The sequence below is a fragment of the Mirounga angustirostris genome, unplaced genomic scaffold (assembly GCF_029215605.1).
Source record: "Mirounga angustirostris isolate CCGP_5_RB_7025 unplaced genomic scaffold, mMirAng1.0.hap1 SCAF_1, whole genome shotgun sequence".
Taxonomy (NCBI): Eukaryota; Metazoa; Chordata; class Mammalia; order Carnivora; family Phocidae; genus Mirounga; species Mirounga angustirostris.
In genome coordinates, this window is record NW_026991709.1 from 150,112,897 (window position 1) to 150,129,517 (window position 16,621).

Sequence of the window (16,621 nt, forward strand, 5' to 3'; positions counted from 1 at the left end):
CACCTAGTAAAAGTCAGAGAAAGACAAATACCATATGATTTCACTCATATGTGGAATTTAAGAAACAAAACAAATGAGCAAAGGGGGAGAAAAGGAGGGAGGGAGGGCGGGAGAGAGGGACAGGGGGAGAGGGAGAGAGAGAGAGAGAGAAACCAAGAAACAGACTCTTAACTATAGAGAACAAATTGCTGGTTCCCAGAGGGGAGATGGGTGGGTGGGGATGGGTGAAATAGGTGATGGGGATGAAGGAGTGCACTATCCGTGATGAGCACTGGGTGTTGTATGGAAGTGCTGAATCACTATATTATACACCTGAAACTATTATTAAACTGTATGTTAACTAACTGGAATTTGAATAAAAACTTTAAAAAAAATTAAGCTCACCTATTTCTTTTTCCTTTCTTAATGTAGGTACTAGAAAATGTTAACTTACACGTATGGCTCCCATTTGTCTGCATTCTATTTCTAATGGACAGTGCTGGTCTGAGGCACAAGAAGGGGTTTTAAAGAAGAATCCACCCAACTCCTTCCCTCATTCTCTAATTCCTGTCTGCAAGCCTGAAACTTAGAGGATCATTCCTTTAATTTCCCTAATAAACACCAGATTTTCAAGAAGAACCATACCACAGGTTAACTTTCTTACCTGCCTCTCTGTTTCCTCACCCCTCTACCTATAGAGGTCTGTCACAACCTTGGAAAGTCTTCTGTCTGCTACCCTATACGTCCAGAGACAGAAGTAATTCACAAAAGGGAACATTCTAGCTGTGGCACAGTTCGTCCCCCGCAAATGAAGCTCCCTGACTTACTTATCCATGATGAATTACTAGTGCCTTCCCCAAGTTCCTTTCTTAGAAAGATGTCTTTATAAATATATGAAGCTAATGAAGGGTCAGTGCTCTCCCACTCACTGTGAAGTTTTAGGTAAATCACTTAACTATGCTGAACTTGCTTTGCCTTCTGCAAAAAAAAAAAAAGATGAAACTAAACTAACTAACGTATCTTCCAATTCCAACATTCTCTAAGCATTCAAGAAACAATAGCTTTTTTAAAGCTTCGCATATATACACTCTACAGAAGTATAAGAAAATGAGTAAAATTATTCAAGCCTTTTCATAATAAGATCTAAAGTTCAAAAATTACACAAAGGTGGCATTTCTATGCATGTGCCTTATCCTGGAATTCCAGCCTTTTCAACTGCATTTAAAAATAATTATTATTATACTGTTCCTGGCTCAGACTTCTATTGCTGCCATAGTCTGTTGAGGCATGATTCTCTGATTTATGCATTCTTAATCATCAAATGGTTCCTGGCATATAGTGAAATAAGGCTTGGAGTAACTAAAGAATCTGCATCCCAACATAGCATACTTTATGTTGTTTTACATTTGAAAATTTTCTGGAGTCCAAAATACTGGCATTCATGGCTTATCTTGACACACAGAAATGGCAGTGTTAATCCACCACTAGTAGAGTAAGTATAGTGAACCAACCTTCCACTAAATATAAAAGATTTGGCTGATGCATTCCATTTTTTTCCCATCTTTTTTCTCTCTTGAGAGCAACAAAAACTGTGAAAATTGGGTTGTGATGGAGTAAAGTTAACTGGCCCTCCTGGAAAGACCCCAGCTAGGTGGCCAACTCATACACACACACTAACTGCCCCATTACTTAGACTTTACCCAAGCACAAGTTCTCAATTCTTAGTCTGGTTCTCTTATAATTTAGTCTGACTGAGAGAAAGACAAGAAGAGAACCCATTCTTCCCCTTAGTAACTCACTGTTGCTTCGATAACTGCCAAGTGGACTGAACTGCTGGGTTAGCAGAATCTGCTCAGGAAACTATGATCCTGGCAAAAATCAATCAGACTCCTTATAAATATGCATAGAGTGCAAATATTAAATTTGGATAATACTGAGCCAAAACAAAAACCCTCTACATTAGAAAAGCAGGAAATCTGACAGCCTAATCTTTAGCACCACCACGAAATCCAGCACAGCTAAATTTCAAAAAAGAGAAAGAAAATAATGTACATCAAGGATTTCTTCATATCTTTTGGCTGTTCTTTGTAAATCATCTTCCTTCTCCGCAATTTTCTTATATAACTGATTTGTCTCTTCCTGATGGCTTTCCAAAAGTTCAGCTTCCACGTCCTGGGCTTTATCTAATCCATAAAAAATGGACACATACAAGAACACACATTAGGCAAGAATTAGTATCTACATCCCAATTTCAGTTCCAAATTAAATTTGATAAAAACCAATTGATCAGGGGCGCCTGGGTGGCTCAGTTGTTAAGCGTCTGCCTTTGGCTTAGGTCATGATCTCAGAGTCCTGGGATCGAGCCCCATATCAGGCTCCCTGCTCGACAGGAAGCTGCTTCTCCCTCTCCCACTCCCCCTGCTTGTGTTCCCTCTCTTGCTGTCTCTCTCTGTGTCAAATAAATAAATAAAATCTTTAAAAAAAAATCAACTGATCATATGTACCCTCTCACAGGGCAGGAATGTCTTTATAAGGCAATTAATTAGCTAATGTTTCAGGTTCTTTCACCAGCCCCTCCTCTCCTAAAGGCAAGCTGCTGCCAAGCAAGCACAGGTTCCCATTAGAGAACTTTCTTGGACAGGAATCATTTTTTTCTCTCCAGTTTAATTACTTAAAAGCACTTAGCACAGTGTGAAAACAGTAAGTGTAAATTATAAATAGTCTCTGCTGATTCTGACTTGTTCTTTACTGAATTTAAAATTTGACTCACCAATGGTTTCTTTTATGGTCATTTCCAGCTCCTGGTCCTTTTGTGCCAGCTGTGTATGGAACTCCCTCATCAGCTGTTTTAATGTGGAATTGTGCTTCAACTCAAGATCTTCCTGCTCCTGTCTGTGTAACAAAAATATAAAGAGCTAACTGTTGTCAAACACAAACCACGCCATATAGAGTTACCTAGTCTTCATAACAGTGCTCATAAGATCTCATTGGTATAAAAACAGGTTTAAGGGTGCATACGTGTGTATGTGTGCGTCCAGGCACAGAAAACTCCTGGGAGGATACAGAAACTATGATTATCTCTACACAACAGTCCTGGGGATTTGAGAATTCTTTTCCCCTTAAAATTTTCATCATACACATCTATCTTATATCATAATAATCCTAATACTAAAAATAGTAAAACGAAAAGAAAGTAATTACTGGGATATGTACATAATAAGCATAATCATATATGCAAGAAATGTTTTTTTCCCCTCTAAACAGACATGAAAGAACAATGCCTCTTGCCTTAAATTGTTTTATATTTCTTCTGGGCATTTAACAACTTGATTTATGTTTCATAGTTTGGGTAGGTGAAAGTTAGGTTTATTAGGCACAATAAAAGGCAATTAATTAAAAAGGACTGTCTTAAAAATATTCATGCTGGAGCGCCTGGGTGGCTCAGTCAGTTAAATGTCTTTTTGTTTTGTTTTAAAGATTTTATTTATTTATTTATTTATTTATTTATTTATTTATTTGAGAGAGAGAGAGAGAGAGAGCAAGAGAGCATGCACGTGCAGGGTGAGGGACAGGCAGACTGTGCACTGAGCACAGAGCCCAATGCAGAGCTCGATCCCACCCCCCTGAGATCATGACCTGAGCCAAAATCAAGAGTCAAAGGCTTAACCGACTGAGCCACCCAGGCACCCCAAGTGTCTGACTCTTGATTTCGGCTCAGATTATGATCTCAGGGTCGTGAGATCGAGCCCTGAGTTGGACTCCATGCTGGGCATGGAGCCTGCTTAAAATTCTCTCTTTCCATCTCTTCCTCCCCACCCCGTCCCCTGCTCTCACTCTCTCTCTAAGGTAAATAAATAAAATAAATATTTGTGCTGAAAAACTTACTTGATTTTCTCTTCCATTTCTTGTTCATATTCTTTCTTCATGATATCCAATTCTTGCTGATGCTCCTTCCGCAACATTCGAAGATCTTTCTGCAACTTAACAATCTCCTTGCCCAGCTTCTGCTTCTCCTGCTCTGCCCCTGCTAATTTAAATTCCAGGTCATTGTGCTCGGCCTCCATGTTACCAGGCAATCTGGGTTGGACGACATGTGATTTGGACTTTTCTTCAGCACTTTCTTCCAAAGCTTCTGTGGGTTTATTTTTTCCCTCCATCTGTTGTTGTAAAGCCTGTAATTTTTCAAATTTTGAGGTCAACTCTTCCATTTCAACTCTATGCCCTTCCCTCTCTCTTACTAAGCAGGAATCCAGCTCTTTTATCTTTTGCTCCAAGATCTGACAGGCTAGTTCCTTCTCCTGGAGTGTTTTCTGGACATCATCAACCACATTTTCCAAGTTTTGCTTTGCTCCTGTGTTATTTTTACCTCCCTCCTCTTCCACATGCTGGGATGCTATCAAGGAATAGTTCTTGCTTTTTTCTTCAAGTTCTTTCTGAAGATGATTTATCATAATTTGATCTTCATGCTGCTTTGCTTCAGCGTGTTCTATCTTTATTAAGAGGTCCTGGTATCTGCCCTGCATTTCAGAATGAGAGGATACCATCTCTTCTTTTTCCTGCTCTAGCCTCTGCAACAGCTTTTCTTTCTCCATTAGACTTCTCTGTAAAGCACTGACTTTGTCTTCGTATGCCTTCTGCACACAGCCTTGGAGGCCTGCTTCCTCTTGCTCAGCACAGGCTGCCACGCGTTCTGCCGATCTGGGTACAGCTGACGCCTCTGACTGTGGTGGACCCTCCACTGATTGAAGTTTTTCTTCCAATACCTGAATTTCTCTCTCTTTCTCCTGCAATTTTGTGTTTAGCTCACCCAAATGGCCCTCTGTGTCTTTTTTATATTGCTGTTCTTTCTCTTCCATTTGAGATAACAACTGCTTCTTGATGGCAGCAATTTTTTGTTCGGCTTTTTTCTTCAGTTCTGCTAATTTTGCAGCACTTTCTAACTCAAGCCTATCTTCCAGTGCCTTCAACTCCTCTTCTTTGCCCTTCATACCTGAATTCGCATGTTCCAATTCTTTCTTCTTGGTTTCAAGTTCAGATTTCATGGAAGACACTTGCTTTTCAAGTCTTGAGACTTTTTCTTCAGCTTCTTTAACTCTGTTGTCCTTCTCTTCTCCTAACTCTTGAATGTGCTGAAGTTTCTGCAGCATTTCTTTCTGTTCAGTGTCCTTTTGTTGATTGTATTTGTTAAGAGCTTCATTTAAGGACTCAATTTCAGTTATTTTCTGAGTAAGATGCTCCTGTAATTCCACAATTCTTGCCGTCTGAGTTTTTAACTCAGTCTCTAAATTACACTCCTTTTTCTCCAGCTTGCTCTTCTTATCTTCCATTTCACCCTTTAAACATACCAATCTCTCATTTTGCTGATCAAGGTTCTCCTTCAGTGAATGTATCTGCTCATCCTTTTCACTGACTTCCTTCGTTTTTAACTCAAGCTGCATCTGCAATTCTTTATTAGTACTATGATACTGTATGAATTTTGACTGTGCTTTCTTCTTCCATTCTGAGAACTTGTTGGACAAGTGATCTACCTGTTCAAGAGCAGAGACCTTCTCTTTACTCAGAGTTTCAACTTTCAAAGATAAATCTTGCACCTGACCCAGCAATTCACGTTGTTGTTCCTCATATCGCTTACTTAGTGATGAAATGGCTGCTTCTTTCTCAGTTAGGCTGATGCTGTTCTGAAGCTGGGTGTTCAAATCAGTTAGCTGTTTACTAAGACTGCTGATCTCAGATTTCTTTTCTTTAAGCTCTTCTTTCATCAGTGTGACAGCGTTGATGTTCTCTGATAACTCTTTCTTCAACTGCGTGATACAAGACTCCTTTTCAGAGGCAGCCTGTTGCTGGTTGCCTCCTTCCCTCTGTAAGGCTTCTTTCTCCATTACAAGACCTTCAATATCAGCCTTCATGCTCCTAATCTGATTTTCTTTTTCTTCTAATTGACGGCTAGCCTGTTGAAAAGAACTATTTAGTGTATTCTGCTCTTCTGTTAGCTGTCTAAGCTGTGCTTCTAATTCAGAAGCTTTGCAAGTTTTAATCACTAGTGCCTCCTTAACTTTTGTTGTGTGGTTCTGGCAGTGGGAAATTCTAGCAAGAATGGCATTAATTTTACTACTACTAATGTTGATGAGCTCATTTGTTTTAGCTTGTAACAGGGCTTCAGTTTTCTTAGAGTAAATTTCCAGCTGAACTGCTAGTTCCTCGGACAGTTTTTTTAATTCCAAGCTTTTGTCTTCTAGGCTTTTCTCATTTCTTTCATGTGAAGATTGCAAACTCTGGAATTGTGCATCCGTGGTTTTCAGCTTGTCAGTCAACTCGAAAACCTTCAGCTTGTCTTTTTCTGCCAGCATCTCCAGTTCAACCATACGCTCTTGCAGAGAAGTATTTTCCCTCAGAGAATGATTCAAGTCACCCTCCAGCTTTTCAAGTTGTGCTTTTAGTTTAGTTTCATTTTGTGAGAGAGAATTCGTCTGAGCAGATTGCTGGTCTAACTGTTCCTGTAATTCCCTTACTGCTGTGTTCTGCTTAACGCCTTCTTCTTTCAGCCATGCTAGTTCCCTGTTCATCTCTTCTTTTTCACATGCACTTCGGAGGATCTTTTGCGTCAGTTCTGCTACCTCTTGCTCTTTTTCCTGTAACTGGATTTCATGTTGTTCCTGGAGTTCTTCAGCTTGCTGATTAAGTCTCTTTTCCCAGACCGATACGACATCACTGAGTTCTCGTCTGTGTACCTCAGTGAGACTTTCTATCTGCTCCTTTTGGTTTGTTTCCAGTCTTGACACTGCATCACTGATTCCAGCGGAGTTAGCTTGTGCCATTTCCAAAATTTTGGCATTGAACTGTTTTTCTTTCTGACTAAGCTCTAGAACCGTATTTTCAAGCTCTTTTTTAAGTTTGGCTTCCTGATCCAGTAATTTTTTCTTTAATGTTTCTTGCATCTCCTTTGCTTTCTGCTTAATTTTTTCCATCTTTTTTTCTTGATTTTTGAATTTGATTTCATATTCCTCATGTAAAACACTAAAACTGTCCTCCTTGGCTGATAATTTCTGTTTGAGTGTTTCAATTTCTTTGCTCTGTCCTTCTCTCATTTGTAAAATTACATTTTCCTTTTCTATCAAGCTCTGCTTTGTCTGTGCCTGTTCTGTGTTAGTATCTCTAAGCTGGGACTCATAGCGTTGGGTTAAAGCCTGTAGTTTTTCCTCCATTTCACTTTTCTGGTTTTCTAGTTGCTGCAGTAAGTCCCGCACCTGGATTTTGTGAGTGTCTAACTCAGTACAAACATCCTTCTTTTGCGTTTCAACTTCAGCTACCTGTTCTGTAAGAAGAATTCTTTCCGTTTCCAAGTCCAACAACTTCTGCTGCAATTGAGCCAAGTGCTCCTCAGATGCTTTGGCCTGCTCGTGTGTAGTACTCTGCTGTGACTGAAAAAGAGCCAGCTTAGCAGATGCCTGCTGGAGTTCCTCTTCAGACCTTTTAATATCTGCCTCTAAGTTTTCCACATGAGCCTGCTGCTCTTTCAAATGCTTGTCCTTTTCCTTCAGAAGAAGCCCAAGTTGATTAATTTCATCTTTTAATTCCTTCTCAGTTCTCTGGATAGACATCTCTTGTTCTTTAATGATACTCTCGACTTGCTGCTGGTGATGGCTTTTCTGTTCATCTAGCTTGGCCTCTAGCTCCTGCTTTACTTTATCTGCTTGATCCTTTAGTACAGAAAGTTCCTCTTCTAGCTTGTTCCGGGCTTTTAATATGTCTGACAGTTCAGAAGACAATGATTCCAGTTCTGTTTGCTTCACGTCAAGTTTTTCGAAAGTCTTTTCATTCATCTCTTCTATGTGGGCCTGGAAGAGACTCTCTTTGTCTTTCAACAAAGTTTCTTTTTCTTGTTCATGCTTTTCTCTAAGTTTTTCCATTTCAGTCTGATGCTGTTGCTTTATCACTTGGAGTTTTTCAGTCCAAAGGGTATCCTGCTGATGCTGCAAGCTTTCCAATTCTGTCTTGTGTTTTTCAACCATGATTTTAATTTCTTTATTGTGCTTATTTTTTTCAGCTTCCAAATGAATAGCTAAATCTTCTGATTGATTTTTGCTTTCTTGCAAGCTTTTTTCCAAAGAACTTTCCAATTCAAGAATTCTCTGTTAATAAAAACAGATGTATTTTTATTAAAGTACAGACTTGCTTATTAGCAAAAATACATGACATAATGTCTACACCTGTTTAAAAATTAAAACTTAGAAAAATAACTCTATGCATCATGCCAAACACTAGAAAGCATAGAGAATCTGTGCTCAATTCCTAAAGGAATCGTGTAAGAAAGAAAAGATTCTATTTTAACACAACTTAAAACTTCAGATTCTTTCTACCTACTTGGGTAACTATTTCAATCATGCATATTTTCAAGAATATTCTGAATGGATAGTCAAAAAGAAATAAATCATAAAGTCGATAATAGTAACTATTGGTAGGAAGACGGTTATTTTTTTCTGTGTGTTTTTTAAGGCCTATATAGTATTCTATTACCTTCATAATTTGATTTTGGAAGATAAATAATGTATCTGGTTTTTCCACTGCAAAAATGATTATTTAGAAGATTTTTTGCAAAAAGTTACTTATACAAATTTTACCAAAGATTACTGTTAGCTCATGAAAATGTCAATCTTGGGCTCTAAAGGAAAAAGAGCTAAGTAAGGCAGAGCCATGCAACATCAGAATGGAAAAAGTCCTAAGGAATTACCAAATCCAATTTCTCCGTATGACAGGTGAAGAAATTAAGGTATGATTAATTTACAAAGCTGGCAAGCTGAAAAATCTAAGTCTCCTGAGTATCCTATCTATTCCCCTCCACCATGCCACCTTACATAAATGTTGGACATGGGAAAGTAAAGTACAGTTTAGAACTATGGGAAAGAAGTGTGATTCTTTCACTGTCTAAACCAAAGCAAAAGTATAAATAACATCAGTTTATTCAAAACAGGTCATACACTTCATATATTGCTAAGGGAAGGGCCAGAGGGCCTTAAAAATGTGCACACTGAGACATATAATACAAATTTGTTCACATATATATAAATTTGTCCACCATTGTTTTATTTTATTTTATTTTTTTTTTTTTTAAGATTTTATTTATTTATTTGAGAGAGAGAGAGACTGAGAGAGAGAGAGCATGAGAGTGGGGAGAGTCGGGAGGGTCAGAGGGAGAAGCAGACTTCCTGCTGAGCAGGGAGCCCGATGCGGGACTCGATCCAGGGACTCCAGGATCATGACCTGAGCCGAAGGCAGTCACTTAACCAACCAAGCCACCCAGGCGCCCTGTCCACCATTGTTTTAATATGGGAAAACTTTTGTTAAAAGCAGGGCATTGGGGTGCCTACACCGTGACAGAGAACAAGGGGGGCCTGGGTGGCTCACCATCTGCCTTCGGCTCAGGTCATGATCCCAGGGTCCTGGGATCGAGCCCCGCATCGGGCTCCCTGCTCAGCCAGGAGCCTGCTTCTCCCTCTCCCACTCCCCCTGCCTATGTTCCCTCTCTCGCTGTCTCTCTCTCTCTCTGTCAAATAAATAAATAAAATCTTTAAAAAAGAAAGAAAGAAAGAAGAAAGAAACAGGACGAATTATGTCCAGGACATGGCATGAGATGAAGCCAGGGCAAGTTCTGCCTACAAAGCAAGGCCACTTCCTAAAGATCAAGGGCAAGTAAGCAATGGAGTGGAGATGCTGCAGAGCCTGAGTGCAGAGAGTCAGAGTGGGTGGCTGACAGAAACACAGCCAGCTAAAGGCAGAGTCAGCAGCACCATGCAGCAAACACTAAAACCACTCACAGGAAAAGCTATTATCTGAAAATGCAGTGCAGGTATGTGAATCTAACCCAGTAAAACAAAAGCTTCTCAACAACTTTATACTGACTGGAGAGATAACAACAGTTTCTATATACAAATAATTCCAACCTGAATATTATTTAAACTTACAGTTCTGTAAGTTTCTGCTTCTTGCTGAAGGTCCCGAAGTTTATTTTCACTTTCCATGAGGATTGCTTTCTTCTGCAACTCTAACTCTTCCAGGGCCAAAGATTCTTGCTGTTCTTTTTCTTGGGTAATCTTCAAATATTCTGATTGACTTTTTTCCTGTGCCAAAAACAATACCACCTTAGACCCACATAAATCTTCAGCATTCCCAAAGCACTCCCACAGGAATCATGTCTTTCATTTGATCTGCACACCAGCCCTATGAGGTAGGCAGTATCATCACCTCTCTCTTCCCATGCCCTAGCCTGTAGAAACAAAGCACTGTGGCTATTCCAGTGTGGTCCAGCCAATATTTGCCACAATTACTACTGAAAAGAAAAATTTTGTTCTAGTAACCGCACTACATCTGCTATTTTTCCACTACTTAAAATATTTTGCAGAACACGGCTTAATGTGAAGGGTCCCCAAATTGTCACTACTTCTTCTCTGCACTCCAGAGTTTGATTATTTCAACTCTAGGCCAAGAAACTAGATTGTAAGTTTATATAATTTGTGAGAAATATCTCATTAGGGAACCCCACATAGAAAAGCAAATCAAAATCAGAAAATTACATATGAATATATGGATTAGATCAAGGAAATATCTATAAAAGCCTACATAACTCTTCTCAGATGACCTGGGCTCTTTTATCACCCTCTCAATCCCGAAAAGCTTCTTCTTTGATTGCCCTTATTATATATCAACATCTATATTAAAACCGTTTACTGCTTTGAAAAGAGAAGCTCTAGAGAGCACTTTTAACATTTAGTGGCTTTGGACTCCAATTAAGAATACTTATCCATACCTATTGCATAGAGTTCATGTTGCTAGTAGCAATATTTTCAGTTCACTACACTCTGGTGAAGCACATTGCTTTAAGGAAAGGTGTTGTGCCACATTATAAGCAGACTGATAGGAGAATATTAGTTTCTAATCAATTTTAAAACATCATTTTAAATATACTACATTGTCTAATGTAAACTACATTTTATTTATTTTTAATTTTTTAAAATATTTTATTTATTTGACAGAAAGAGACACAGCAAGAGAGGGAACACAAGCAGGGGGAGTGGGAGAGGGAGAAGCAGGCTTCCCGCTGAGCAGGGAGTCCGATGTGGGGCTCGAACCCAGGACCCTGGGATCAAGACCTGAGCTGAAGGCAGACACTTAACGACTGAGTCACCCAGGCACCCCTGTAAACTACATTTTAAATACATCTCTCTGTGTCCATAAAAATAAAAGAGGACATTTTAATAGTTTGTTGAACTTCGACTATCAACGCAAAGCTAACTTCTTTGAGGAACTAGGTAGAAAGGGGAGCAGAAAGCAGCAAGTGCACATGTGTGTGCGTGCTTCATGTCTATCTGTAGCCTGCTCTCTCTACTCAGAATATATGAGTAGATCAGTTCTAGAACGCAGTTTTAACAAGGCCAATGTTCAAGTCTCAGTGTTCCCAAAGGCCAATTACTCCAGCATGAAAACACACAGATCTTTATGACAGGAATTTTTTAGAACAATTCCTGGCTTCATTTATGTCCTGCTTTGTTCTTTAATTTTTATGCCCCTATGCTGTCCTGTTATATAGTTTTAAGCATTCTCGTAAACTATTTTAAATCCTTTCTGGACTGGAGTGCCTGGATGGTTCAGTTGATAGAGCATGTGACTCTTATCTTGGGGTCCCATGAGTTCTAGCCCCACGCTGAGGATAAAGTGTACTTAAAAAAATAATAATAATAAATAAATAAATAGGGGTGCCTGGGTGGCTCAGTCAGTTGAGCGTCCGACTCAATTTTGGCTCAAGTCATGATCTCAGGGTCATGAGACTGAGCCCCGCATCAGGCTCTGCACTCAGGAGGGAGTCTGCTTAAGATCCTCTCCCTCTCCCTCTGCCCCTGCCCCAGCTCGTGCTCACTCTCTCTAAAATAAATAAGGTCTTTAAAAAATAAAAAAGATTAAAATTATAAATACTATTTCTCATCCTTTTGCACTAAAAGTTTTTTAAAATTATACATACTATCTTATGGATAATAATTTCATATAAAAACAATCAAACTACATTTTTCGCATTAATACTTTTTCTTGGCATTAATACTTCTTACGGTAACCTATATAAAAAGGCTTTTCACAATTTGAAAAAAAATTTTTTTTTTTGTTTTAAACTTTCAAATTACACTATTCCCCAAAATCTTACCTTTGCTTTTCTGGATATTATTTTGGTTAGTCCAGTCAGTCATTTTTTAAATTTTACTTTATTTTTTAAAATATAAGTATTGAAAATTACTAGTGAAATTATTCTACTAAAATGAAAACTACTTGGTCATTTTCATTTTTTCTTCTTTAAAATGCATTTCAGACAAAACTTTCTGAGCCTTGAACTCTGTTATATTCAGTCTGGTGAGTTTCTAGACATTTTTCCTGAGTTATGCAGTCACTGGTTCATGGCTTCAATTAGCCTATCTTCCCCTTTACTTCTCCATAATCACAGCCTACTGCCAGGGTGAGAGGGATGACATAAAAACAAATAAACTGGTTAATGAGAGCTTGTTAGTTAATATAATTTTCACACAATACGAAGTTAACAAGCTCTGATAACCCTCTTCCCTGCCTATATCCTATCCTCTCTGCACACTCAAAGGTCAAGGCTGCCAGTAGTCTGACCTCAAGCTGAAAGGTAGGAGTGAGATGACAACTTAATAAAGCTGCAAAGTTTACCTATAACAAAAACAAAATAGGTACTTACAAGAGCTATTTTCATTTGCTCCTGAAATTGCCTTTCTTGGGTCTGAAACTTCTTGGTCAGTTCCTGCTCTTTGCTGGCCAGCTCCTCTTCATGAAGCTTCTGTAGTTTAGCAATTTGTTCTGAGGATTTCTGAAAGTCAGCCAAATAGTTAAAGTGAAACACCCAGAATAAAATATGTAACTCTACAATTAAATAATACTTTATTACAATTTAATCATCAAGCCAATAGTGTAAGAGAAAAATCAAAACATATTTCCCACATAAATCAAAAGTCACCAAAGTCTCAATAATTAAAAGAAAAGCCCATCAAGTATTGTTCATTTATTCTTTTTATGTTTTTATTTTTTTTTGAGAGAGAGTGCAAGGTGGGGGAGGGGCAGAGGGCGAGGGGGAGAATCTTAAGCAGCCTCGTGCCTGACATGGGGCTCGATCTCATGACCCTGAGATCATGACCTGAGTGAAAATCAAAAGTTGGACACTTAACCGAGTCACCCAGGTACCCCAAGTATTTCTCATTTAAGACAAGGACGGCTGTTGCTTCAGTAATAAGTCCTACCAGGTTGGAGCATTTCCACATCTTGCAGGGATGTTCCCCACCAATCATGATGGGGAAGTATAGGAGGAGGAATAAGTATGCTCTCAAAGAGGGCACTCCACTATGGTCAAGCTGCCCTGGCTGCACCAATCTAATGACGCCTAGCTTTCCATGCATATACTATTTATTAAAAAGTATTGGCCTTGTTCTTTCTTGGACAGGAAGACTTAATCTTATAAAGATGTCAAACCTCCCCAGATAAATCTAAAAATTTAATATAATTGAATAAAATTATCAACAGAATGGGGAGGGAGGGGCTCACTGGATAAAATAAACATGCAAGAAGACCCAGCACTCTTCTGAAAAATAAGAGTAATAAGGGGAGGCTACCAAATAATATAGTGAAACTGAGTAACTGTAACAGTGTAATACTGGCACATGGTCAGGAGAAGCAATGGAACAGCACAGAGAATTCAAGAAAGAGACCCATATGTAGCACAATAATTTAGTATGAAATAAAGATAGTGTGTCATACCAGAAGGGAAAACATGGATTATTAAATAAATTATCTGAAGACTACTTGGTAGTCAGTCATCTGGAAAAAAATTAAAGTTGGATCCCTACCTCACTCCTAATACCAAATAAATTCCAGTTGGATCAAAAATTTAATAATAAAAAATAAAAGCATGTAAGTACCATAAGAAAAGTAGAATTTTAAAATGATCTTAGTGAGAATGTATTTTTAAATCAGAATAAAAATCCAGATAGCATTTAAGAAAAAGAAAAAATCTCTGCATGCCATCCCCCAAAATAAACCAATCCCAAAGCTAAAACAAATCATAAACAAAGTCAATTTATTTATTTATGTATTTATTTTTAAAGATTGTTTATTTATTTATTTGAGAGAGAGAATGAGATAGAGAGCATGAGAAGGGGGAGGGTCAGAAGGAGAAGCAGACTCCCTGCTGAGCAGGGAGCCCGATGCGGACCTCGATCCCGGGACTCCAGGATCATGACCTGAGCCGAAGGCAGTCGCTTAACCAACTGAGCCACCCAGGTGCCCACAAAGTCAATTTAAAAAAGACAGGGGCGCCTGGGTGGCTCAGTTGGTTAAGTGTCCAAGTGTCTTGGTCCGAATATCTTGGCTTCAGTTCAGGTCATGATCTCTGGGCTCCATGCTGGGCATGGAGCCTGCTTAAGATTCTCTCTCTCCCTCCTTCCCCCCCACCCCTCCCCACTTGTGCTCTTTCACTCTCTCAAAAAAAAAAAAAAAAAAAGAGAGAAGATTATTTGGACAAATGCACTATATATCCAAAGAAATAATTCCTACTCTAGGTGTGAAACATCTACAAATCAGTAAGACCAACAGTCCAATAGGAAAACAAGTTAAAGATCTGACCAACCAACTCAAAAAGAAAAACTGCCAATTCCTTTAAAACATATAAAAATATGTTTATCATATTGGTAAAAAGATAAGCACATTAAAAATACAATGTCAGGGTGCCTGGGTGGCTCAGTCGGTTAAGTGTCCGTCTCTTGATTTCAGCTCAGGTCATGATCTCAGGGTCGTGGGATTGAGTCCTGCATCAGGCTCCACAATCAGCGTGGAGTCTGCTTGTCCCTCTCCCTCTGCTCCTCCCCTGCTTGCTCGCTCTCTCTCAAATAAATAAATAAAATCTTAAAAAAAAAACTACAATGTCATTTTTTTAAACTGATAAGCCTGAAAAGATTTGAAAAAGCTAGGTAACACCATCCTTGTGAGGTAACACCTTGCTTGTGTGTATAAAGTGTGCTCCACAGAGCGTGTAGCAACTATACAATAATTAAAAATACATAATCTTTGCCTAATATTCCACTTCTAGGAATCTATCCTAAAAAAACATACAGGTGAACAAATATAAGGATATTCACCATTTGCAATAGCAAAAAATTAAAACCTAAATATCCATCAGTAGAAGATTTATTAAATTATGACACATTCATACAGTGAAATCCTGAGCTGTCTTTAAAACAGATACAGCATTAAAAAAAAACAAAAAAAAAACAAATGCGGCACCATTACCAATTGTCAATGATGAGGAACATATTAAGCAGAAAAGCAAAACACAAGAGCAGTATATATAACATGCCATCTTTTGTGTTAAAAATTTAAAGAGAGGATTATAAAACATAAAAGAGAAATTATATGCAGAGACTATCTTTGGGAAGTATATCCAAAAAGATATAAATTCTTTTCTCTATCAAAGTGATTTTTTTCCTATATCCTGAACTCATGAAATGGTCAAGGTCTAAAACATAAATTAACTCTTCTTTACAATCAAAAATTGTAGGAAAAGCATATGACTTATGTTTCAAAATTGCTGTAGTCTGTTACAATCTAGAACTATTCTTACTTTCATCACATCAACAGCCTCCTGTTTCACCCGACTTAATTCCAGCTGAAGACTGGTGCGTTCCTCCTCCCTTGTTTTCTCAATAGCTTTTATTTGTTCATCCACCTCTGCCTTCATTTTTCTCCATGATTCTTCTGCTTTCTGGGCTGTACTCAAGGCTTTTTCAAGTTCCTCAAAAGCTATAATGAAAACAGGAGAAAACAAGTATCTCAAGAAATACTATCATTGAGCTAAAGTGTTTTACATTCAGTTTACGGGAACTAAGGGCAGCGGTAGCAAGACAGGTTAAAACAGTCATTTTGTTTTAAGCCAAGAGATATTTCTGAGCCGTTCAACAAAGCCACAAGAAGTGTCCAGTTACTGAAACCAATTTGTCCTTGAGTTCTGGATTCAGATCTTAAGACTGCGTATATGAACTGTTCAGGAGTTTGGAAAAAAATTAAATTACTAATGGCTCCCCACGCTCTCTACCCACACATAACAAATTCAAAGAAATGAAGACTTGTTCCTACTTCTGTATGATATAATTTCAACTGGTTTTTTGTTTGCTATGGAGTTCTTATCAATAATTAGGTTAATATTATCAATAATTAGGTAATATTATGCACTCACTAGGACATTTTTAAGAATAGAAAAACTATTCTTTGACTAATTCTATTTTTAAAAACCTCTTAACCATATAATACATAAAGAGCAAAGTTTTTTGGTTTTTGTTTTACCATTTACTAGTTGAATCACATATTTAAACAATGTATTCTGAAGTGAAACCTACTATTTGTATAAGTTTCAAACCAGGGCTGTTAACTAGAAAGAGATCTTTACCTGTTCAACAGTATATAGAAAGGCACAACCAGCAGGGAGTTTTTTGTGAGGTAAGAATTCAGGCCCTACAAAAACAATCATCAAGGGTACAGTAGTATGATCTTTAAGAAGGCTTCAAACCGCTCACCCAGCTTCCAACAAAATCAGACAGGTTGG

General features: G+C 38.3%; 1 protein-coding gene across 15 annotated transcripts in view; it reads right to left on the reverse strand.

The window, feature by feature from the left end:
• Positions 1–16,621, reverse strand: part of GOLGA4 (golgin A4) — a 132,450-nt gene that overhangs the window by 38,277 nt on the left and 77,552 nt on the right. For all 15 annotated transcript variants that reach the window (XM_064590221.1, XM_064590231.1, XM_064590229.1 and 12 more), the window contains 6 exons: positions 15,644–15,822; positions 12,716–12,844; positions 9,939–10,094; positions 3,865–8,108; positions 2,750–2,871; positions 2,032–2,162 (listed from right to left, as the gene is read on the reverse strand). In XM_064590221.1, the coding sequence (XP_064446291.1) occupies positions 2,032–2,162; positions 2,750–2,871; positions 3,865–8,108; positions 9,939–10,094; positions 12,716–12,844; positions 15,644–15,822 (4,961 nt within the window). The remainder of the gene's footprint in view (positions 1–2,031; positions 2,163–2,749; positions 2,872–3,864; positions 8,109–9,938; positions 10,095–12,715; positions 12,845–15,643; positions 15,823–16,621) is intronic.